The 24,817-nt window shown below is 47.8% G+C and overlaps 1 protein-coding gene across 9 annotated transcripts in view; it reads right to left on the reverse strand.

Annotated features, from left to right (window-relative positions):
- Cacna1b (calcium voltage-gated channel subunit alpha1 B) overlaps positions 1-24,817 on the reverse strand; it is a 175,966-nt gene that overhangs the window by 72,915 nt on the left and 78,234 nt on the right. For 4 of the 9 annotated variants that reach the window (XM_076937500.1, XM_076937497.1, XM_076937498.1 and 1 more), the window contains exons 16-21: positions 18,798-18,915; positions 15,796-15,863; positions 12,757-12,863; positions 9,821-9,883; positions 5,602-6,384; positions 4,588-4,805 (exon numbers count right to left, since the gene is read on the reverse strand). In XM_076937500.1, coding sequence (XP_076793615.1) covers positions 4,588-4,805; positions 5,602-6,384; positions 9,821-9,883; positions 12,757-12,863; positions 15,796-15,863; positions 18,798-18,915 — 1,357 coding nt within the window. The remainder of the gene's footprint in view (positions 1-4,587; positions 4,806-5,601; positions 6,385-9,820; positions 9,884-12,756; positions 12,864-15,795; positions 15,864-18,797; positions 18,916-24,817) is intronic. The other 5 variants (XM_076937505.1, XM_076937504.1, XM_076937503.1 and 2 more) reach the window with 3 other exon arrangements.

Consider the following 24,817-nt stretch of genomic DNA (forward strand, 5'->3'; position numbering starts at 1 on the left):
AAGTTTATGTAAGTTAAGGACCCTAGATTAACTCTATTGCTTGGTGGGTCCACAAGCATATGTGTACATTCATATTTGTACACGTGTAAAGGTGTGCATGTGGAGGCCATTGTTCAACATTAGGTATCTTCCTGAATCAATCCCCACCTTTCTGAGGGGGAGACAGGGTCTCTTACTGAGCCTGGAGTTCACTGGTTAGCTGGCCTGAGTGGCCAGCGAGGCCCAAGGATCATCTCCCCAGTTCTGAGGTTACAGACTCAGTGCTGTGCCTGCCTCCTCATGGCTATGTGGAACCTAAACTGGGGTCTCATACTTGTGGGACAAACTCTACCCAATTATCCATCCCTCAAATCTGTACATGGGTAATTTTTAACAGGAAAATACAGTTTACCAAGCTCATCTCGAGACAATATATAAATGGACCAATATGCAAAGAGCTACCATTATATACACCCATAAGGTAATCTTACAAAATTCTAGGAAACACTTAAGAGACTGTGCCACAGCACTGAACAATCCCAGTTCTCTTTACGAACTGACAAGTACATTCCACAAACTGGTTCTTCATTTGAGCAAAATCCCCCAGTTCACAATCTCTTCTTTTATCCTGCCTAACACTCCAGAAAAATATGTCACTGCAATATTGTTAGCTTTCCTGCCAGATGTTCACACAGAAGAGTAAAGCCAGCCAGAACATAATATAATGTTTTTAATAGGATAATGCAGAGAAGAACTCACAGGCAGGTGTCCAAATCCCACTGGCAGATTATTAGAATCATGTATGGGTGTTTTTGAAAGGTGCCCTAAACTTCAAGACAGAAAGATCCAAAGCAATTCCTCATGCGCAGCTAATTTAGCCAGTGACCAGCGACACTCACATCATTTTATGTCCTAACGTGACAGTTTGTGACATCTCTGTGTTTAACTGCTCTCTCATCGTATTTTATGAAACTGTGGGGTTAAGGCAGCATGTAATATGATACTTTTTATTATTTTAAATAAGAAAGGCAATGGATTTTTATTTATTATTTAAGAAAGGCAATGGATTTCTTGCTTAACATGTGTAAAGCCCTCTGTTTGATACCCAATACCAGGAAGATAAATTTTAATTTAAAAAAAATATTGGCCATAATTAGAGCATGTGCTTTTCAGAAATGGGATATTGAGGTTGAGAATGGTGTGAGTATATGGCATTAACTTCCTAACCTCTCGATGCCTAAACAGAATATGATAAAGCCATGGTACTCACCTCACTTCAAAATACCAAGCCAAAAGTGTAAAGAGAGCTTAACAGACTCTAACAACACATTTCAAAATAAGTATAACTGTCCTACTTAATCTGCATAATTACACTAGGTGCCATCCATGTGACTCTCCAACTTGGTGAGAGAGGAGGCTGTTCCTCAGGGACCTTGAGGTGGCCCCACAGTGGCCTCTCCTGCCAAGAAGACCCCACAGGCACCAGACAAGCTTGTGTCACTCCTGGGCACTATAATGCTCATGTTGGTCTTGGTGGTAAAAGCTCAAAAAAAAAAAAAAAAAGTAGCCACTGATATCCCTGTGTGGAGAGGCTACTGGGGAAACAAGGTTAGCCATCCCGGGGAGGTGCCAGGCCATGGTGGCCCTGTGCTGGTATGCCTCGTCTCTGCCCACAACACACTGGCATCATCTGTACTCCTTCATCCAAGATGATGATGATGATGATGATGATGATGATGATGATGACTGGTATTAATGACTGCTACACACCAGCTAGCCCAGTGGTTCTCAGCCTTCCTAATGCTGCAACCCTTTAATACAGTTTCTCATGTTGTGGTGACCAACCCCCCCAACCATAAAATTATTTCATTGCTGCTTCATAACTGTAATTTTGCTACTGTTAGAAATTGTAGTGTAAATATCTGACCCCCTCCCCAAGAGGGTCACAACCCACAGGTTGAGACCCACTGAGCTCGGCATACACTGCCACTTTGGCAACTTCTCCAGCCACCTTTGATGCCATTTCCAAGACCCACAGCTACCTGACCCCTGACATCTGGAAAGAGACTGTGTTCATCAAATCTCCCAATAAAGAATTCACTGACCATCCCGTGAAAACATACACAAAAGTCTCCATTTAGAGGTCCCAGACTCCAGCAGTAGCTTCCACACAGGATTTTTATACCACAAAAATAAAATGAACTAAATCTGCTAACAAATAATGATTAATTGAGGTAGAGTCTAACATTGTGTAGAGTTCCAGATCTGAAATTCATTGCTATAAATTTCTGCATCTAAAAGAAAATATGGCCTCCATGGGTTCTGAAGAGACTTAACAAAATTTAACACTTTTGACAGGCAATTAATTAATTAATTAATTAACTAAAATAATCAATGTATATTTTAAATATAAGTTTATACATAGGTCTCAAGCCAGAATCTTTACCTTAGTATCGGCAAAACAAGGCAAGGGTACCAAACAGCCTGATTGTTACCCACCAACACAGTCAGACAGATTAAGACACCCAAAACTTGGAAGAGAGATACACTCACTCATAGAAGTTTTGATAATGTACTAAGAAAAACAAACAGAATCAACATTAAAACAAATGCCTGATTTGAGGATTCAGGAAACCAGGATAAGCAATGAACGTAAAAAAAATTTAAAACCTCAATAGCCTAGATTTCTTCTTCTGGGAGAAGCTGTAACAGGCATCAGATTAACCCCCAAAAGCAACAATCGAGAACACCAGACAGAGCACACGTCTGGTAATAAACACCTCTGATTTCGGCACTCAGAGGGCAGAGGTCACCATCAGCGTTACACAGTGAGACCTTGTCTCAAGAAGAAACATGCCAGGCATTCAGAAACTAAAACTCCAAGCCAGAACCTAAGAGAAATGCAAAATACATTTGAAAAAATAGACCTCTGTGAAAAATAGACAAAGAGGGGCCAGAGAGATGACTCAGTGGTTAAGAGCACTTCCTGCTCTTGCAGAGGGCCTGGGTCAGGAACCAGCACCCCCATGTCAGCCTGTGACCATCTGTAACTCCAGTTACAGGGTTTCTGAAGCCCTGTCAGTTCTGATTGCTCCAGTAGCAGACATGCACATGGTGCAAAAGGAAAATACTTACACACACATAAAAAATAAAATAACATATATATAAATAAGATATATATACATGTATATAGAGAATGCTAACAATTATTAAACAAATCAATTAAAAATGGCAAAAGACCTGAATAAAAACTTCATCAAAGGCACACAAAAGTCAAGTATACACAACAAAAAATACTCAAGACTATATTTCATTAGGAAGTTGCAAGTGTAAACAAAGTCCAAACCACTGGTAACACCCAAGTCAGTAAAAGGTGTATAACAATAAGCCCTTCACTCATTGCTATGGGAAGAAGGCAGCCCAGGCACACTGAAGACAGACCGCAGATCCTACGTAACTAAACCCAGTCTTACCCACATACAGCTCCACAGTCATGCTTACTTACATATGCACTCATATGTAACCCCAAACACGCCTGCCTGTTCATCACTATCAAAACTGGAACTAACTGGGATATCTTCCAATAGGTGGATGGATAAAGTTCCAGCCAGTGGACTTTTAATGGAGCAAGAAACGAACTACCAAGCCATAAAATTCTATAATGATAAACTTTGTTCTCTTTTTTTCTCTCTCTTGTTTTTTTAAGCCAACTTGAAAAATCCGTGTGTTCTGATGAAAGATCTGTGGCTGCCAGCATGGACAGGCCGAGTGTAAACAAAATCCCAGCGGAGTCCCTGGGCTCAGTCTCAGGCGAGGTGGCTGGGAAGACAAACTCACTTGGGCACAGGGCAAGTGAAACAAGAGTGGCCAAGATCAAGTTTCCTTAGAGGAAACTCACAGAAACTGGTGGCTAAGCAGCTAGAAGTCAGCGTCCTGCACAGCTTACAAAGTGACTTGCAAAGTGTGAGTGCACATGATTGTGCACATCTTACTATGTCACACGGCCTATGCCAGAGCTCAGTGCTTCCCCGACCTTCCGCAGGCCCTGCCTCTCTCCCTGGAATGCTTCTTGGTTTGCTTTCCATTCTAACATCATCACTCACTACAAGGCATATTCACTGTGCTCTTACTGCATGCTCCTTCCTGGTTGCACACACATTGGAGCATACAAGGGAAGAAAGAGTGAGTCAGACAAAGATGGCGGCAGGGTTGGGGGGGGGTAAGGCTCCAGGAACGTGTGAGCACATAGATGGCAGTTCTGCCCTGCCTTCCTTCCCTAGCACCAGTCCTTATCACTGCTTGTCAAGCAACAAAAGATGAACATTGTGGTCTTCCTGGCTACTCTGTGTTCTCAGCACTCTGACACCGAGCCTGGAATAAGATAGCAACATGAAAGCATTTTTAGGAAGCAGGACAAAGGTATTTAACATTGATCTGCCTCTGGAGCAATGAAAAACCAAGAGATATCAAAGGACTGATACTGATAGCAGAGAACTTCCTCTCCTACTGAGAGAAATTCAGAGAAGCAAGCTGGATCCCCAACCACTAGCATAGAGCGGCAAGGACTGGGGTAGCTGGGCCTGCCATTGGTTACAAGGAGATACTCACTGGGAACTACAGTGGTCTCCCCAGGAGGGCCTGTCAGTGTCACTGGGACATGCACAGTGGTGCTGGGGTCTGAGGGCTGACTGCCCATCCGGGTGACATTACGCTGGTTGTCTGCATCCTCTGGTTGTTCATCCACTTTCTGCAGACAGGTGCTGGGCAGCATGTGCAGAGGGCCCACACCTGTAACTGCAATGGCCTCCAGGTCACAGTGAGGTTCCCTGAAACCAGAATGCTTATTAGTCTGATGCAGTATGTGAAACCTAGTTCCTTAGGGCTATCCCTTTACACAAGGCAAGTAAATCCTGGGCTACAAGTTCTCCTGGTGTTTTGAATAGTTTCTGTCTCCCTGCACACTTACATTGTCTAAAGGGCTAAAAGGAAGGTATGGAGCCGATCCGTCTGCTTTTAACAGAGCAAGGCACTGTTGGATCAGAGTCTGTATGTGGATCAACTTGAAGCAACCCAGAGCAAGCCATTTCCCCTGGACATACTGCCAGGATCCCAGAAGGAAAGGCCCAGTACAGACACAAAGAGACAGCACTGGGCTAGATCTCTAACAATGACCTCTAGCTGTACCTAACCTGGGTTCCTGAGCCAGAGATAGCGGCTTCACCCCCGACCTCTGATTTCCAGGCCTCTTGAAAAGTAAGAACCAAAATCAGGCCAGCACCCTGTTTCTTTTTGGGAAACTGAGCTAGTGCCTTACTTGTTTCTTCTTTCCCAGCATCCTCTCCTTCAGGACAGTATTTTTCTTCTCCTGGGTTCACTGGTCTTCCCAGGTCAATGTGTTTGTAATGTCTCCAGTCTCTCTCCCTAAGTCTCTCCCTGGGTGTCACTGAGCACACAAGGAATTTTGCCAAGGGAAGAATTGGGAGTGTGTGTAGAGAGGGTGGGAGTGGTGACAACAGGAGCAGCCTGGCAGTCACCCTATACCTTTCCCTATTTTAGTGAGAGCTCCTAACACCCCCACTGCCCCTCCACACACCCCACTCCCCTTTGGGACCTCTTACATACTTGGGCTGGTGATTTCGGGTTTCCTTATCCCCATCCACCACGTTGCTCTCCTTCTCTGCAGCCTCCCTCTCTGGGGGCTCAAGTGTTGGTGGCACCTTATGCCTTGCACGGTGCCTGCGTGCGGGTTCCTCGCTGTTCTCCGCCTCACGGGGACCCGTGCGCGGGCCTCGATGTCTTGCGCGTCTCTCGCCCTTGGGTACAAGCACCGGCGCAGTGCCCTCCTTGCTTGTGTCCTGTGCATGCCGGTGGGCACGGTGGCGCCGAGGCTCCCGTTCAGTGGCCTCTTCTGGGGATCCGCGCCTGTGGTGATGCCTACTGCGCTCACAGCGCGCTTGCGTGTCAGCCCCTGGAGCCTCCTTGCTGTGACTTCGACGAGGGCGCACACGCTCCTCCCGCGCCCCGGTCTCCGTGCTTTCGGCCTTTGGGCAGTCTGTCCTGTCCTGTTCGCCTCCAGCAGGGGCTGTGGCTGAGGTCTTGTCCCTATCACGATGCCGGTGGTGCCGGCGTGGTGGGTCCGCGCTTTCGGTGGCCTCCGTGCATTCAGGCTTTGACTTGTTCCCGACGGGTCCCCGCAAGCCATCCCGACCAGGCTCCACCACTAGGGGTCGGTCCATGTGTGTCTTCATGTCTGGCCTCACGTGGCGCGTGCTGGCATAACGCAGGCGCTCCTCAGGGTCCATCTCGCTGTACAGTGCCTCACAGCTGGCACGCAGGTTCTGGAGCCTTAGCTGACTGGCCCGCTGCTCCCATACTGAGCGCGCCTTGGCCGAGTTCTGCTGCCTGCTGCGGGGAGACTGTCATGAGTGTCACCAACACTTATCTCTGCCTTACAGGGAAACCGCAGATGAATACAAGCGATGAAGGGATATGGGGACAGGGAAGGAGAGGTGACTAGAGCCTTAAAGACTCCAGCAGTGTTGCAAATCAGAGGAAGAATACCCAGAGGTGGGGTATAGCTCCCCCTGTCAGTGTCCTGGACAGGCTGGCTGACAGCAGTAACAGGCTGGTGATGGGCCCTAGCTGCCACTCAAGCAGGACAACAATGGCCCAGAGTCTGAAGGGTGCAAGGCTGTAGGGATGCCAGGTGCCAGCATGAGTGGGTAAACAGAATTTCAAGGTAGATGGGCAGCTAGCCAGTGGGAAGGAAAGACCATCTTGCAAATGGAGAAGGTCTGAAGGAGGCACCCCTGCAGCCTCCCTTGGGAGCTGGCCCAGGAGGGACCACACAAACGGACATTTCCCTAGAGACACTCACACATGGCACCTCCCAAGGAAGTATGTAGCCCTGTGGTGGGCAAACAGAATCTCTTCTGCATTTTGAAGCATTCAGGCAGCCCTTAGTAAAGAGCCAGTATTTGGCTCAACCAACTACCAGGAGCCCAAGTCAGGTCTAGAACGCCCTTTTCTCTCTTGGCTCTGTGGGGACCCTTTACTCCAGAGAAGAGAGCCAGGCACACTCTTAAAATTCCCCAGCACCAGAGATGGGCAGCAACCTAGGTCAGTCCTCACTGAACAACGAAGGGCCTCATCTTCATTCAAACATTACTGGCCAAGATATCTGTTCCTACATCCAAAACCTTTCTCATTCTGGTTTTTTTTTTTTTACAGGGTAAAACTAACCACCCCAAAAGGTGGCCTTGGCCCCACCTCTGCCAAGTAGAAAGCACATCTGAGACTAGAGCCTCATCCTCAAGTCTTGGGAGGCTTCTGGATGACCTTGGCAGTGTCTGTGGTACCACTGACGACGGCCATGGCACCTGTCTCTGGGTTCATACCCACCTCACACGTCCTTTATAACCACCTCAAGGACAGGTGCTTCTCCTGTGCCCACCTCACAAGGGCAGACACTGAGCCTAGAAAGAGGACAAGACTTACTTGGAGATCATAGCTAGTCACTGACGGAGTTAGATTCATATGCATACAGGGCAGAAGGGAAGAAGTGCCTGAGGAACACACAAGCTTTCAGTCAAGACTCCATCTGCCTTACAATGCAGGTGCAAACTGTGCCTGAGGGAGCAGCCCAGTCACTGGACTAGACATACTGGAAGCAGAAGGAGAGCAAATCTTACCCCACCAGGTACTGGCTGGTGAGGAGCCTGCTCCTAGCAAGTCTGAAGCTAAAGAACAACAGAGTCTAGGCCTCCTCCCCTAGGCTCTCAGATGAGGCTAGCAGGGCAGCAAGAAACATCTGCTGCCAGTTCAGGACCTCAGCTGCTATGTGTCCTCACTGAGACATCAAAACCATGCTATCTTTACTCCAGGAAGGCCCTGTAATGCCCACAGGGCTTCCTTGCCCGGTAGAGCTCATCTTTGAACAACACTGAAAGGCAAGAAATGGAAGAAGGCCTGAGGATAAGCACCCTTCTTCAGGAATCCTAGGATGGTTGATGTCTACTTACTACCTTGGGCACCTCAATCACTCCGATACACCAAGATGGGCCTGGACTCTGAGTCCTCTGATCAGCAGCGAGGTGGCTGGCTCAAACAAGCCTTTAGGGTAGGGCCGACGTCACAGTTGGGCAAATGGACAGTGAAGATAATGGGCTCGTGCAAAGGCTTAAAGCTTCGGCTCTGTGGTGTAGGCAGGAGTGGGCTCACTCAGCCCTAACCTTGCCCCGAGTATGACTCTCTGTCCAGTACTATCTCAAGTACAGAAAGGAGCCAGGCTGCCCACGGGAATGAAGGACATCACAAGGCCTCAAAACATAAAACAAAATACCAACTCACTGGGCCAAGGCCACCCACTCACCTCCTCAGGCTGCTACAGCCCCCAGCCCACTGCCTCTGGGACCTACTATCACCAGACTGCTTTTAGTGACCCACAAACCCATAAAGACCAGTGGGCTCCTTCCAGGTCTCTAAAGCTTTTTTTCCCCCACCTCTGCCCATTGTAGCAGCACAGACAGCTAGCACCATTCCTCTTTACCAACTTTACAAGCAATTCAAGATCCTCTCTTAAAGGCAAACTGCTCACTGACCCATAGTGCTATATGGCTGGCAACATTACTCAGGCAGAATCTACATTTAACAGGGCCCTCTAAAGAGCCAGTGGGTTAGAGCAGCTCTCATGATATCCTGTTCCCAGATTATAGATGCTATACAGTCATATCTGGAAGGCGAGAGGCTCTCAGCTGCAGCCCTGTGGGCAACTCAAGGCTCAGAAAGGAATTTTAGACTGGGAGGTCTCTAGGCAGAGCCGATCTGTCACTTGCTGCTACAGGAAGGATGAGATATCTCCCGTATATACAGGAAGGATGAGATATCTCCCATATATACCACAGATGCCTCCCTTCTGCCATATGGACCACTGAGGACACAACAGGCTTTCTCATCCTGTCAGACATCAGAGTCCAACATCCAGCAGCATCTCACACTTGTGAGAAGACTGGGATTGCCCCATGCTATTGTCAAAAAGGCACACAAAGCAGGCAAAAGACATGCAGGGCCCAACTACAAACATTCCTTCTCCAGCATGAGGATCCACTGGGAGAAGACAGTAGCAGCGCCTCCCCTAGGAGCTTGGGTGGGGACCCTCACTTACAGATGCTGGCCCTATCCTTGAAGGGAGATGCAGGAACACATTCCCCAGGGAGAGCTACTCAGGCCAAGTAGCCAGGCTAGTGTCACCCCCAAGGAGGCTAGCTTATTCTGCTCCCCATCTTACTTTCCTTCCCTGTGAACACCAGTCCCTTTCTGCTTCCAGACCCTCAGTTCCCATCCTGGTGTTTTCAGTATTCTCCTGGCCTACTACAAGCTCTACAGAAGCTTTGTTCACGCTAAAACAAAGGCTGCTTCAGAACAACTGACACATTGTCCCCAAATTAAGGAGGGATTAGGAGGAACTGAGGAATGGTCCCAAGGGCCCTCTTTGCCATCCCTGTGCATAGGGCTTCCTGAGAACTACAGAAGAACTTAATCCACAGAGTTCCACCCTGTCCAGAAATAGATAGATACAAGACACTGGAGTGACTGCATACAGACAAACAGCAGACAAAAGGACAGAGACCAGAAGGGAGAGGAGGACCAAGCTCAGAAAGATCTGAGCCTCTGCATAGGACTTGGGGACAACAGGGAACATGCCCACCATTCCCACAGAAGGCTGGGCTAGAGCTGCCCATGAAGCAAATGACTTTGGGGAAAAGCAGTCAGGAGTGGAGGGAGGTGTGTGCACATAGTTATCATGGAGCCACAGATGGAGAATCATAGCAGAACCACTCACGGTGAGTTTACGCTGGAGACAGATGAGCTGCGAGATACAGTACCTCGAGTTTGCTTTACAAAACTGCACATGCAAGAAACAAAACATAAACAGGAGTGAGAAAACCAGAGAGAATGTTCTGAGACATGAGTGACACGTGGCGCCACATCAGTGCAGGTGCGGGCCACAGTGCACATCTGGCAGAAGGCTAGAGATGCATCTGCCAGACAGGCACTGGCCAAGACCAGCGCTAAAGAGAAGCTGAGAACCAATTCCATATGTGCAGGAAAATGAGGCTAAAGGGAACCAGCAAACCCTACATGGCCGGAGACAAGACACAGTCCTCCCAGAGATCATCCATTGCCACAGCTTGGCCCACACCACCCTAAGGAGGAGTGGTCTGGGAAGAGTTAATAGCCATCTTTATAGCAGTTCCAATAGTCTCCTGTACCCAACATCTCGGGCAGACTGACCTGAAGCTGCTGGCCTTGGATGAGCACATGGCAAATATAGGAGAAAGAATACCTTCCCCTGTGGGGCTACCCAGGTCCCTTGCCTTCCTTATACGGACTTGATCTCTGCCCCTAGACCCTCAGTTCCCAGACTTAAGTCCCATGGCTTCCAGGTCACAATGACCCCTCCAGGAAAAAATCAGGCTATGTCACCAAGCCACCTTCCATGTGGTTATTGCAGCCATTTCCAAGTGATGTACAGAAGTTTTTCCAAAAACAGTAGAGAAAGCGACAATCTCTTTACAGCCCTTTCCTCCCACACTAGCTTCACAGGGATGGTCGGGAAGGTCCCCAGGGCCCCTGTCTAAGGCCTAGTTATTTGCACACTGTCAACTGAAAACCATTCAATTTCACACAGCCCCGGTGTGAGCAGGTGTGTCAGCATATCACAGCACTGAGGAGAGAGTGGCTGCAAGTGTAAGATTGTGAGTATGAATCTAGGACTTGTGAGTGTGAGATTGTGAATGTGTGAGGTTGTGAATGTATGTAAGGACATGTGAAGTTGTGAGTGGGAGGCTGGAAGTTGTGAGTGGGGTTCTCTGTGTGTGTAAGCTAGGACACTAGATAAGAATGAGGTGCCACAGCAGAGAGAAGAAGGAAGGTACCCCACGCTTAGTGTCCTACTCTTCCAGGAACCTAAGGAGCTTCCATGGGAGCACACAGGACTGCACCCCATCCCAGCAATTCTAGAATCACCTGTCATGTTACCCAGAATGCAGGAGGCCTCAATCACCTTGCATGCTGACGCTCCTTCAGCAACCACACAACACCCCAAGAGAGTTCCCCTGTGCTGACTGATATAAGCCACAGCTGTGAGGGAAACTGCCAAGACAAGAGGGTTTTGACAGCTTCATTCTCTCCAGTCTGGCAGCAAACCACAAGAGAGAACTCACACAGCTCCTGAGCCCTCAGAGGTCTTAACATGAGTGGCAAGAAGCACTCAGCACCATGTTCATGGGAAAGGGCTCCCCCAGTGTGGCCAACTCTCCAGGATCTCTCCTCAAACCAGAGTAATTCAGTTAATATTGTGCTCTCCCATTCTTGGGGACACAGTGCATCTACAACAATGTCTCCAAGCAGGGCAGCGAGGGAAAGCAGGCCTGAGCAGTTTCTTCTGGGCAATGGAAGGACCCTATACTCTTTTCCCTAGGCATCAGTCAGACAGGAGCATCTTTGGGAATGGTAGCCCCGTAGGCAGCAGGAGCTGCTCACAGCTAGGAACTGCAGAGGAGGCAAGTGTTAAACAGAGCATCGCTTCATAGCACATGTCTACATGAAGCTGGGAGCTGATCATGCCAAATGCTTACCTGTCATCCTCTCTACAACAGACCACCACCAGCTCACAGAGCTCAGATAAAGGAAATCAGGAAGACACCTGATAGGTTTTATCAACTCAGAATCAAATTATTGAATTAAACTGCCCAACCAATCAACAACTGAACTGGCCAGATAGTGAAACAACTGGATAGGCTTGTAAGCTGAGCTCTGCAAGTCACCTAAACAGCCCTAATAGGATGCCATGCCCTAAGCCCACCTGGCTCTGGGCATTGGTCCCTATGGGCTGCAGCCATTTTGGCTGACAATTCCCAGGCCAAATGCTCTCTGCCAGGCTTAGAGACAAGTCCTCTAAAAATACTATCTGGTGACCTCTGGGAAAGAACAGAACCACTTTACACACACACACACACACATACACACACACACACACCCCTCAATCACTACATCGACATCCACAACCAACCAATTCCAACACATAATTCAACAGTGTAGGCATAAGTCACCACAAGGTGCTGAGTCGAAGCCACATGGCCCGCCTAGGAAAGGAGCGGAGCGTGGCAGGGAGAGTGTGCAGCCTCGATGCCAGCAGGGTGTACTTCTCCCAAGATTTGACAGGCCATGTGCCCAACTTTCCTGACTCCTAAACACTAACTTTCCCCGAAGTCCCTAACCGTCTATAAGCTTCACTGTACCCGAGACCGGGGTGAATGAGGGAGACTGGATCTTCCCAGAGTACACTCGCCCTTTCTCAGCACAGATGCCTCCTTGCCGAGCACCTGCAGAGACAGTTTTTGGAAGTGGGCTGCCACTAGAACCTTTTGTCTGTCTTACAAAGTACATTTCTAGAAAATTATGCGTAAAATCTACATGCTGAATTCTCACTCTCCTGACACCTTGCCAGGGCTTTGCCAAGATAGGCCTCCCAGACACCAACCGTCCAGTGACTCAGAAGCCCAGCTAACCCCACCCAACATGAAGGCCACACACTCACACTCTGCTAGCTGGGAAAGCCGGAAGTATGCTCAGCTGAGCTCTTTGCTCAGGCTTCTTTTAACACAATTCAAGGGAATGGCTGTGTCTTCAGCAGCCCTGGCCAGGGCAGGGGTTCTGAGGACACGGGCTCTGCTGCTGCCCAAACCACCCATATTCCATTCCCGGGAGCCTTACGCAGCAATGGAGATGTTGGCAGCAGACATGGGACTGACTTCAGCTACTTCTTTGGCCTTCTGAAGAGCAAGTTTCTGATTGGCAGCTTCTTCCATCTCCTCTTCATCCTGTTTGAACAACAAAACAGTCTTCTCAGGTCAAAACCAGACTGGGCACTCTGACGCTATTAGTTCTTCTTCCTAATGCCTCTATGCCTCCTCTGCGCTCCAGACCCTGGAGCAGACATCCAGGTCCTGGGTGGACAGAGTGCCTTTGTGACCCAGGGTGAGTTCTCTTAGTATCCCCCACGGCCTCCCCTCCTGAGTCTCTGGCTTGAAGGATCAGTATCTGGGATTCCTGTGTCAGTGCTGTCTAGCTTGTGTCATCTCCAGCCTGTCCATGAGCTGGTGGCCCTGTGTCTGTGCTAGTAGCCACACCCCATCCTGATCATCCTCAGGCAAGTGCAAAGACACTACCAGTCTATCTTTTTTGTACCTCAGGCTCACCACAGCAAATCTGTCCCTTTCCCATCCCCTTGTCCTTCTGGAAGCTCTTAAACCACCTGAACAAAGCTGGCCTAACCCAGAAAGCTGGATATAAGGTCAAGGTGCCAAGCTCTTCCCCATCCCCATCAGAAACCTCTGAGTTTCTCTGCCTGAACTAATCAGATCCCATAAAGCCACACCTGACTATTTGCTGCTGCAACAGGACCTGCTTGTGTGCAGTTACCTTCCAGGAAGACAGATGGACAGCTGACCCCATGTCACTAAACAAAGCCGGGACTCTGAATCAGTACCGCTGTTGAGCCCAAGGCACAAGCAGGAAGACCTCTATGCTGTCCATCTGAACTAGTAGACCCCATGTTTTCTTAAAATCCCCAAGCCTAGGCCTCCTGAGGCTAATTCCCCTGAAAGCTAACACTCCTCAAAATGTAATTGAATCTTAAGGAACAGAAAAATGAGAGAAAAAAAAAACAAAACAAAACTGCTAGTCGCTGCCCAGAAACTGTCAATGCAGAGGAGCCCCTCAGGCCTCAGGTCCAGGAGAGATGGCTAGTTCCTCACATAGCAATCCTCACATAGGCATGATATGAGACTGGTCCTGGTTTACAGCCTCTTGGGAAAGAGCCATCCTAATCACTCCAAGGTATGTATTAAATGGCCTGAATATCCTACAAATAATTCAGTTTGAATTTATTTCCACTTCACCGAAAAATAATCAGTGCTATATACATTTGTGAACGTGTTTACCATTTCACTATCAAATGTGCCCTATAGGCTCACCTATTAAATGCTTGGTCGGTTTCTGTTTAGGAAATGGGGCCCATTTAGAAGGCACAGACCACTAGGGGATGTCGCACATGGTCTGTCCCCTTCCTGTCCATTTCTGCTTCGTAGCTACCATTAGGAGAACAGCTATGGTTTGCCACAATTTGCTGCCATGATGTCTGACCACAGGCCTACGTACAATAAAATCAGCTAACAGTAGACTGTAACCTCTGAAATCACGAGGCAAAATAAAATTTTCTACTTATTTATCCTTTTTCTCTAGTTTTGTTTGTTTGGTCACAACAATGAAAAGCTAATTAACACAGGATGGATTAAGTCCTCCCTTCTAGTGCTCAGGCCTGGCCCAGGCAGTGTCATGTGGCCAGACAGATAGGCTTTTATTGGTCCAAATTCTTAAGGCAGGAGGATTCTTGTTTAAGACTCACCATAGAAAGTTCTGTGTACAGGCAGGTCCCTGCCTCCTCAGTTTACCATCACCCACATGAGACCATGGAGAAACATCAGGACTCAAGTGTACTTCTGCACAGGAACTAAGATTGCTAGTATGCCAAATTCACATGGTTCCAGAAACACTGCCATCAAGGATAGCTCTGGAAATACATAGGCTCCTCCACCCCATGTAGCCCAGCCAGGAATCTGGATCATAGCCAGATGGTAATACGCAGCACTGGCCAGACTGATGAGAGCAATAAGCCAGCTGGTGCCACTCCTGAGTCCTCGGGAGCCAGAGATCAGAGCAAAACAGGATCCCAGGACCTCAGGCACAGCTACATGCAGGAAGAAAAAACACTAAGCAGAAGCCAAAAGAGACTCATGGCCACTACACCGAATAAGCTATGCCCTCTTCAAAACACCTAATCCAGCCTTCCTCAGTCCCAAAGTGAGGAAAACACTGGCCTGCTAAGATCAGACTTGGGAGATGTGCACAGGTGCCAACTTAAGCATCAGAGAACACAGAGCACCTCTTACAGAGACATAGTGCACATAAGACATCTGTAATGCACTTGGTGGCAGCCTCTGTGCTGGAGCCAGAACTTGAATCAAAATGAAAGCCTAAGGCTGTCAGCAGGCAGCCTAGCCACCTAGCAGGTAGCTGGACACAGAACTGAGGGTTGCTAGAGAGGGGGTTCTGTCTTCTACAGGGAAACCAGAGAGAGATTCATATATAATCATGTTCCCCACTGGGCTTGGACATAAGAAATGAATATTGAATGGTCCCTGTTGGGTACTGCCTAGAGAAGAAGCTGCCCTGCTGTGACACAGATGTGCACAGACAGAATCGCGACTGCCAAGCTAAGCATCCGAGGGTGGCACTACAGGCAGCCTTGCTGCCCTTTCAGGCATTCAGAACCAGGCATTCCCTAGGGCTCACTCATACGTATCATCTGGGGACACTTCTCACCCTCATCACACATGTGCAGTGGGGCCTGCACTCCTGTGACGTGTGTAGTCCTGTCCAGCATGTACCTCCTGTGCTACCGTGCTATAGCCTGCTGTTCATTCCTCCTTTCAAAGCCACATGTTCTCTGGGAGCCTGTCCACACATTTACCTACCTTTATGGCATGTCCCTCCTTGCCTCTGTGGCAATCCTCTGTACCCGGAACCCAGATTAATAGCTCTTGGTTCACGACTTTGAGAAGATTCCCCTGGAGAGAAGTCACATGGGCTCTGACCCAGTAGCTACCTCCCTCATGCCTCTATAACTTCATCAGACTAACTGAGCCCCAGACTTTCTAGCACCTTCTAGGCTCCAGGTGGTGTTTTACATACCTTGGTCAACTCCTGGGCATTGGCAAGGTTGTCCACAGCAATGGCCAAGAAAACGTTCAGCAGGGTGTCTGGTTGGTTCCAGCTAAGGAAGGGAGCCCTCTGCCCGAAGTCTCCTATCATTCCACCATGGCTGTCCATCTACCAAGTCTCCAGCCTCAACCCCCTGAAACCATCAGCCCATTCTGAGCCCTGCTGTACCCAGATGCACAAGGCACCCTCCCCTATGGCCTTGGTTCTCACCAGCTGAATTGCCCCTCTACAGTTTCACATGGCTTAGCCTTCTCTAAGAGAGAGAGAGAGAGAGAGAAAGAGACAGACAGACAGAGAGACAGACAGAGAAAGAGACAGACAGACAGACAGACAAGGAGAGCTCTTCTTTTCACTCAGGATCTCTGGGAATGATGCTGTAGAACCAAAAATTGGAGGCCAGGCTTAATCAATTTGCCTTTGCCTCCTTCAGAGGATACCCGGTCTGCTTCCTTTATCCCCAACTCATCTCTGTTCTAGTGTGCATGAGAAGCCTTGAAACAAACACACCCTGCCTTTACAGGCTCCAGGGATGTCCCACACCTACTGGGGCTACGGCAAGAACCTACCCAACCCAACATAGTAATCCAACTCTGAGCAGCACCTCCCAAGCCTCAGCTCCTACCTAAGTAAGGCTCACCAACCTCCCTGCCTCACAAGTTCCCTTCTTTTTACTTTTTACTTGTTACTTTGTGAATTCCTGGACACTCTTCCTCAGCATGTTCCCCAGAATCACACTGGAAATGGGAGGGTAAATGCCCAACACTGCATCCCACCCTGAACAGACCCTGAAACCCTATGAAGTCCTGCCAGCACCCTTTAGGAACAAGGAAGCCAGTCTCACAGTGCTTGTGGTGGTTTGAATGAGAATGGCCCCCACAGGCTCACAGATTTGAATACTTGGTCACTGGGGAGTGGCCCTATTTGAAAGGATTAGGAGGTGTGGCCTTGTTAGAGAAAATGTCTACTGGAGGTGGGCTTTGAGGTTTCAGAAGCCTAAGCCAGGCCAAGTCTCTCTCTTCCTACTGCCTTCCAACCAGATGGAGAACTCTCATCTACTTTTCCAGTACCATGTCTGCCTGCCGCATGCTGCCAGTTTACTAAATCTCTAAAATGGTAAGCCAGAGCCAATTAGATACTTTCTTTTATAAGAGTCGTGGTGTCTCTTCACAGCAACAGAACAGTGACTGACACGGGTGAGATAGCTAAAGCAGGGCCCTGTGTGACATAAGCATCTTCCCTGCATCTCTCCAGGACAGAGTTATTCTACCATCCCATAAGCCTCTTCCCACAGGGAAGAGAACTATCCCTGGTTATGACAAGCATTGCTACTGCTCACCTCCCATAGATTTACACTTGTAAGTTATCTCAGGATTGGAGATTACCTTGGTACTGCTGGCGCACTGCCAGTGAGATCCCTGGCATCAATCCTGACAACCCAAAATATTGCAGACCCTACTTGATGTCCCCTGGTGAAAGGCTGACCACAGGGCCCAGTGCTCACAGGACTTGGGCCTCTTTCACCTTAAGTCTGCAAACTCATTCTTACCAGGCAGTGCCATTCTCCCTATTGCCCTGGCTGGTACCAGGCAAGCAATAACTAACTTCTGCTACAGCCAGGCCTTCTGGCTGGGGCCCATGATCCAGGGCATGATGACGGAATAGGATAGGACATCACAGCCTTGCTGAGACCAAGCAGAATGCCTCTAAGTACTACATACCCTATGGACTAACCCTACCTATACCTAGAGACTTTTTTTTTCATGCCCAAAGCAGAGCTAAAGGCAGCAATCTGTGGGTATCCAGCCAGAAGAAAATAGAAGTGCATCAGAAACCACTCTAATTAAACAGGAGGGTAGGCATCTGATGGCTGACATGCCTGGCCTAAGTGTCAGTACATAATTGCCGTGATGGCTATTCTTGGTTGTTAACATCTGGAATTAACTAAAACCCAAATATAGAGGGTGCAACTGTCAGGGATTTTTGCTTAATTTGAAGGAGGACGATCCATTTCTAATCTGGATCTCTGAGCTAGGAAGACACACCTTTAATCCAGATCAGTTAAGAAGGAGATACCTTTTTCCTGGCAGCCTATATAAGGGCATGGAAGAAGGAAGCTTTTGCATTTTGCCTGCTTGCTCTTGCCTTGTTAGCAAGTCCATTCCTCTACTTGCCCGTGAATTAGAGCCTGCTTCCAGGATTCCAACTTCTCTTGAAGTCTAGTCTTGTGGACTGAACAACTGCCAAATTCTTGAACTTCCTTGTTGGATTAGCTGGACTGCAGCTTGTCATTCTAATAAATCCTGTATCAACACACGTTCATTCCGTACGTTCTGTTACTGTAGAGACCCCTGACTAATCTGACTGCTGTGGCAAGTACGAGGCCAGCAGTACTGTTCCGGACCCTCCCCAAAACCAGGGCTATCCTCAGCTTCCTTCACTCTGTGCTCACATGCCCTCCAGGCAGGAGGATAGAACACCAATCCTGGAGTATAAGAACCACCTTCCCAGAAGTAGCTGTGTAACAATTCACAGATGTTTGGCTCTAGCTTACAATGTGTGTTTGCACTGTAAAACATTCTACCACTTTCTCTATATGAGGTTGGCTCCTAGGCCAGCATATCAGACCCTGCTTGTGAAACTGTTATAATACACATTCTCAGACCCCAACCCAAACCTATTAGCTTAGGTTAATGATGAAGAAAGCCTTCTTCCCTAACCATGCCATATTCATACCTTCTTGCAAGGACCCCATGGTTATTCAAAGTATTTCCTGAGCCCCTGGTAACCTGCCCCAGCCTCTAGATAACCCTTTCCCATACAGTGCCTCCATATGCAGTGCTCTGGCATCCTGGGGGTGCACATCACCACACTCTGAGAAGGAACTGCCCTTCTGGAGGAAGCCATGAGGTAGGTGGCTTCCACAGGAAGAATGCTGCATATGAACCACTTGCACTTAGCCCCAAGAAGGATACAGTTTCCAAACAGTGTCAGGACGATGAAGTAAAAGGAAGAAAACATGCCTTTGCTGACTCCACCTTGTGACTCGATCCCATGATACATCACTGCATTCCAGTCCTCTCCTGTCAGGATCTGACGGAGAGAAAATCAATATACAGCACATCAGTACCACACCCCAGAGAACACAGCACACGGGCACACATACAAACATAGATTTGAATCAGGACACAAACATCAATGGGCCAGTGTGCCCATGCACACAATTTTAAGATTACAGGAATTCCAAAGGTCCAGGAGACAGAGGACGGAGGCACAAAAGGTGAAGCCATCTGGGGTTACCCGACCATGCTATCATTTCATAGACAGCAAGAGTCAGAAAAGGAAGCAAGCTGCTCAGAGCCACATAATGGAGACTAAGTGTTTGACTCTCCAGGCTCCTGCCACCTTCAGCCTCATACATCCACCCTCACAGACTGACTGAATGCAATTTCTGCCCCATCAGCAAACCATTACCTCTACTTTGACTCTGAAACATAGAAACAGCATTGACAGTTCCCATCTGGGAGCCTGGACAACTCACTTGTGCCCAAGCGCTCGCTCGCTCGCTCTCTCTCACTCTCTCTCGCTCTCTCTCGCTCTCTCTCTCTCTCCCTACCCTCCTTCCCACCCTTTGTTCTGGTCAGATATTTCACTTGATCATTTGAAAGTATGATTTTTTTCACATAAGCTTCTAATCTGCTTGGAACTCTGGGTAGTATGGCCATGGTTATCTGTTATTTCTTATGGGAGTCCATTTTTCCAGACCCATATACTGAATATACCAACCTTCCCCACTGAGTTTAATGTCATATTTTTCACATAGTCAACTCTCTATCCATGGAAAGCACATCCTGAGGCACCATATTCTGTTCTTTAGCATTTGATCTTTATGTATGTCATGCCATTGTCACAATGAGAGCAACCCAAGAAGTCCTGAGACTTGTCAAAACAGGTAAATCCCTCCTGAATCTTGGTCACTCTTGGAACTTTCTTTTCCACCTGCATCACAAGTGTCAGCTGTTGGACCCAAATCAGCAGCTGAGACAGGCAACCCCGTGAGACAGACAGACAGACAGACAGACAGACAGACACACACACACACACACACACACACGCACATGCACACACACACACACAGCTGACTTTCTGGTCTATATGCCACTTGACTCGCATTGTTCCTGCGATCATAGCGTCAAAATACTTTGATGTCATGAAAACTTTTTCCCTCTGAAATGTCTTGCTTCAGCTGTTCCTTGAAGCTATATAAAACCCAACTTATAGCTAGCAGGCTCAAGAAAAGAAACAGAAAGGCAGTGTCCAGCTCTCTTCTTCTTAAACCAAGTTAAGTAATTACTCTTTACTTGTAAAAAAAAGTTTCATCTAAGTTTTCAAATCTATTGGCTAAAGTCGCCATAAAATATGGGGATTTCAAAAAAAAACTTTCTCTAAATTGTTAATCCCATTAAAGTAAACTATTAAATCCATCAAAGTTACAATTTGTTCACTTTTAGATTTTGATGATTGCATTTAAGATTATAAATTTCATGCTGGAGAGATAGCTCAGCAGTCATCAACACACAACACTTGCTGCTTTTGCAGAGGACCCAAGTTCGAGTCCTAGCACCAACATGGTGGTTCACAACCATCTGTCAGAGACCCTGAAACTGGTAAGCCATCTTTCTAACCCCGAATTATGAAACTAAGTGGAAAACAATTCAGAATACTCCTATACCTTTCAAGCAGATCAAGAAATTAAACACCGGTGGCTGGAGAGATGGCGTAGTTGTTATAGCCCTTGATGCTTTTGGAGACGACTGGAGTTCAGCTCCCATCACCCCCATCAGTAGCTCACACTGCTATAACGCCATTTCTAGGAGACCCAACCCCCACTTCTGGTCTTTGTGGGCATTCACACATTCACACATACCCACATACAAATAATTTTTCATTTTTAAAAAGAAAAAAGCATCCCAGTGAGGCTTACATCTCTTGGTGGGACTCACCAGCTTCGCCTTCCCTAGTTATACAGTGTCCTGACTTCAGGGTTTATCATTCCATGCAAGCTTTTTCAGAGCAGACCGTATTATAGAACAATATCGAATTACACTAAAACCTGTTCTATTCCACTCAAAATTACACGTGTGAGAGGTATCCATGCCGACACGTGTAGCTGTAGGTCAACTGTTTTCCCTGGTCCCAAACAACACACTTACACATTCCCTAGATGACCACTCTGATGTCCAATGCCATCATTACAGCTATTGCTGATCAACTGTCTCACATCTGTGCACCTGAGCATTAGGGCATAGCCAGCACAGGACGCCCTGATACGCAGGCTTCCTGGGATGTTAGGAAGGCACTGTCCAACTTGACTTTAACCACCCACCATCAGCACATGGAGGTTCTAGAAGCCACGTCTTCTCTAAACTCTGATATAAGCTTTCCCGATTTTGGCTACGATGTGAGGCGGGGAGGATGTGTCACTGGGGTTTAGTCTGTATCTCCCTGGATGACGTAGTCAGGACTATGACTAGCTTATGCACCAGTCATCCCTTCGTTTTGCTGTTGGTCTGTCTTACCCTTCTTCTACTACGGAATCTCTTCTCTTTGATTTATAAGTGTTCTCAATACATTCTAGAAACTAAACTTTGTTATGTGCTGACACTAGAATGATCTCCCTGGCTCTGGATTTTTAAAAGTATTTTAGTGGTGTCTTCCAGTGCACATCTGGCTGTGTGTTTATATTTTCTTCACTACCTTCCCTGCCTCTACTTAATGATGTGGTGCCACGTAAGCTCTGAAAATTTTGGTTTGCTCATTGTTCATACCAGGTACAGTGTAGAAATAAATCCTGCTCGTGGCTCTTTTTTTTTTTTTTTTTTTCAATTTTTCAGTTGAGAGATCAGGACAGGAAGTGGCACGTGCGTGCTGCAGTGTGTGCGCGTGGAGGTCAGGACAATTTGTTAGTTCATTCTTCCTTCTAACTTTATGTGAGCTCTGGGGGTGGACTTAGATTGTAGGGTGGCATGATGAGTGCTCCTCCCCAGCAAGCCGTCTCGTAGCCCAGTTCCATGCTCTTCTGTATGACTGACCAGCTGACCCATGCCACATGCAAAGACAGCACATATACTTTATTTTTAATGAGTATTTTCCTTTCTTGTCAATTCTAAAAAATATCCTCAATGTTGTTCTCATCCTACTGCACTAAGGCTGCTGAGACCGGTATAATCTGCTAGAATCCACACATCTGCTTCCACCCTGCCAGATGTGAGTTGTCTCCTGCAAATGCCTCTTCCTTAGCATTGAGTATATTCAAGAACTTCCTAACATCAAGTTGTCTTGCAGTCTAAGAAAAATCCAAGGTATTAATGAAGACTTTTTTTCTTTTGTTTCTTATTATTTTATGATTCTGCTTTCCTTTGGAGGGGGCTCCTTGCTATACAGTCCAGGCTTGCCTCAAACTCACAGTCCTAATGCCTCACCCTCCTGAGGGCTGGAATTACACATATGGACAACCACACCTAGCTTTTGAAGACAGGCTTAAGTGTACCTTTACTTAACCTCTAATTCTTCTGTATTCTTTGCCTCTGCCATCACGACATGCATTTTTCTTTTCTCATACTGTCCTTGTTTAGTATTTCCTACCAATGATATTTTAGCCTCATAGAGTGAGTGACGAGCTTACAGACCCTCTGCAGTCTGCACACTTGATATAACCTCCAAATATTTAGGAGAACTCATTATAAAGCTGTCTTAACTTGCTGGCTTTGGTCTGCAGTGGCTCTGGCCTCCCCTTTCTTCCTCAATGTATTGTCTCTCCTTAATGGTCATCTGAAGTGCTCCCAGCAGCCCCTGGGCACAGTCTTACAATGTTCTGGTCCTCCCCCATACTGAGTCACAGATCAAAGACTCAAGAGTTCCAGGCTCTGAGACTGTATCCCAATATTCCAAAGTTACTGCTCAAGACCTTCTGGTATCTGTCAGTCATGAAAATGTCGGCCACCACAAGTTTTTACTATGAAATGCTGGTCCAGGGTGGCCCTTGGGATGTGGTCTTCTGCACTATAGTGGCACAGCCTTTACGAACACATGTTCTCTGAGTCCGCCTAGGACACGACACTCCTCCATCTTCTTAGTCATTTCCTTTCTGGAACTGAACTTGGGGTCAGTGCATGCTAAATAAAGTCTCTACCACTCAGCTGCACCTCCGGCCTCAGCCCCTTGACCTTCAAGTCCAGCATAGCCAATGCAACCCCTTGTTCGCATGCTACAGTCAGCGGGCACCCCGCTCTTGCCAGCTCACCTGCTCACCATGCCCTAGAGGGTATCCGAAGCACGGTCTGCCTATGTTTTTTAACTTGGATTGCTATAACTTTAATTTCCATGATTTCTACTTAGTTCTTGTTCTCTGAGTCAGGTGCTTTTCCTCAGTCTGGGGATTTCTGAGGGTACTTCCTTGTCCCTTAACCTAGGTCAGAGTCAGGCGAGCTCGCTCGGTTATCCCTATCCTCCCAATCATGGGTGCTGGTCCCCTCCAGGGTATCAGGATTTCTTAGTATTTAATCTGCAAGCCCCCTTGAGAAAACAAGAAGGTTTTTCTTTCCCTCTTTGCAGCCTCCAACCCACACTTTCATCCTAGTCTGGAGGCAGGATCTCCCTTCCTGGATCTTAAGACATCCTGTTAAAGACAGGACAGCCTGTCCACTTCTCTAGCCCCCTCCAGTGTTCACAGTACCCAGCCACATATGCACAGCACTGGTGCAGTGGCATGCAGCCTCTCTCTCTGCCCCTGTCCTGTTGCTGTGCTCAGAGCAGAAGGTATGTGACATTGGCTGGTCAGTTCTAGTCACCTTGAACCTCAAGGGAATGTAATCTCAGATTGGTCTATGTGGCACTTTCTCCACTGATGATTGGTGTGGGAGGCCCCCACCGCACTGGGAGTGGTGTCACCTCTGGGCAGCGGTCCTAGGAGACAGAAGTCAGACCCTGAGACTGAAAGCAAAGCAGCCCCACCTTTGCTCCTACCTGGATTCCCGCTCCGACTGTGACCTGGGAGTGTGTAAGCCAAATAAACTCTGTCCTCTCCAAACTGCTTTCGGTGATAGTGCTTATCACAGCAACAGAAAGCAAACTAGAATGGAGGTCTAGTCAGAACCCTTCAGACAAAAAAGGCCCAGTTCTCTTAACTATGCACTTAGTTCCTTTACTGGGAAAAAAAGACACAAAAACAATAAAGCAGAGACACAGTAAGACTGTCCTACCATGGTCTGGAGCCATGCCAGGGCTCTGACTGGCTAGAACCTGTCCAAACTTATTTGCTTATAGAGTCCTCTAACCTGGCCTCCAAACCCCTGGGCCTTGGTCAAGGACTGCCCTCTCAACATGCTCACTGCAGGCCTTGGGATGGGGTTCTGCCAGCCTTCTTTCCTTGGTACCTGGGTACCCTAATCCATGGCCCATAGGAAAACATGTCTTCCTATCATGAATCTCTAATCCCCAAGCAGACACAGTGGACTCTGCCAGGACCCAGGCTGAAGCAACACATCTCTGTCTCCAGAGGCTGACAGGCCCTAATCTACACTAGGGATTCAAACTCTGGAAGCTACTGACCTGTTAGCAAGCTAAGGTATCGTTGAGAGAAAGGGAGTAAAGACAGGTTCACTTAGAGAATCCAAGGATGGGGCATGAATATAAATCCTAGGACCACAGGATTCTCTTGGCCAGTTGTTAATTGGGTCTAGATCATCGGCCAGAAACACGCCCTCCTGGAGAGGGGAAGCAGAGGGTCTTCCACACATGTGGGCTCAGATCTGGGCTTAGGTCACCCCTTTCAGAGGCCAAGACCTAAGCTAAGCCCCATCCATCCTGTCTGTCTCCAGAAGTTCTCATGGCAGCCAACAGTTCCTCCTATCCTGTCCACTCTTAGACAAGGCATCCAAGCAAGAACCAGGGAGCTAATAAGGCTCCCACCAAACAGACAATTGGCCCACAGCTT

This window comes from Arvicanthis niloticus, chromosome 6, assembly GCF_011762505.2.
Source record: "Arvicanthis niloticus isolate mArvNil1 chromosome 6, mArvNil1.pat.X, whole genome shotgun sequence".
Classification (NCBI taxonomy): domain Eukaryota; kingdom Metazoa; phylum Chordata; class Mammalia; order Rodentia; family Muridae; genus Arvicanthis; species Arvicanthis niloticus.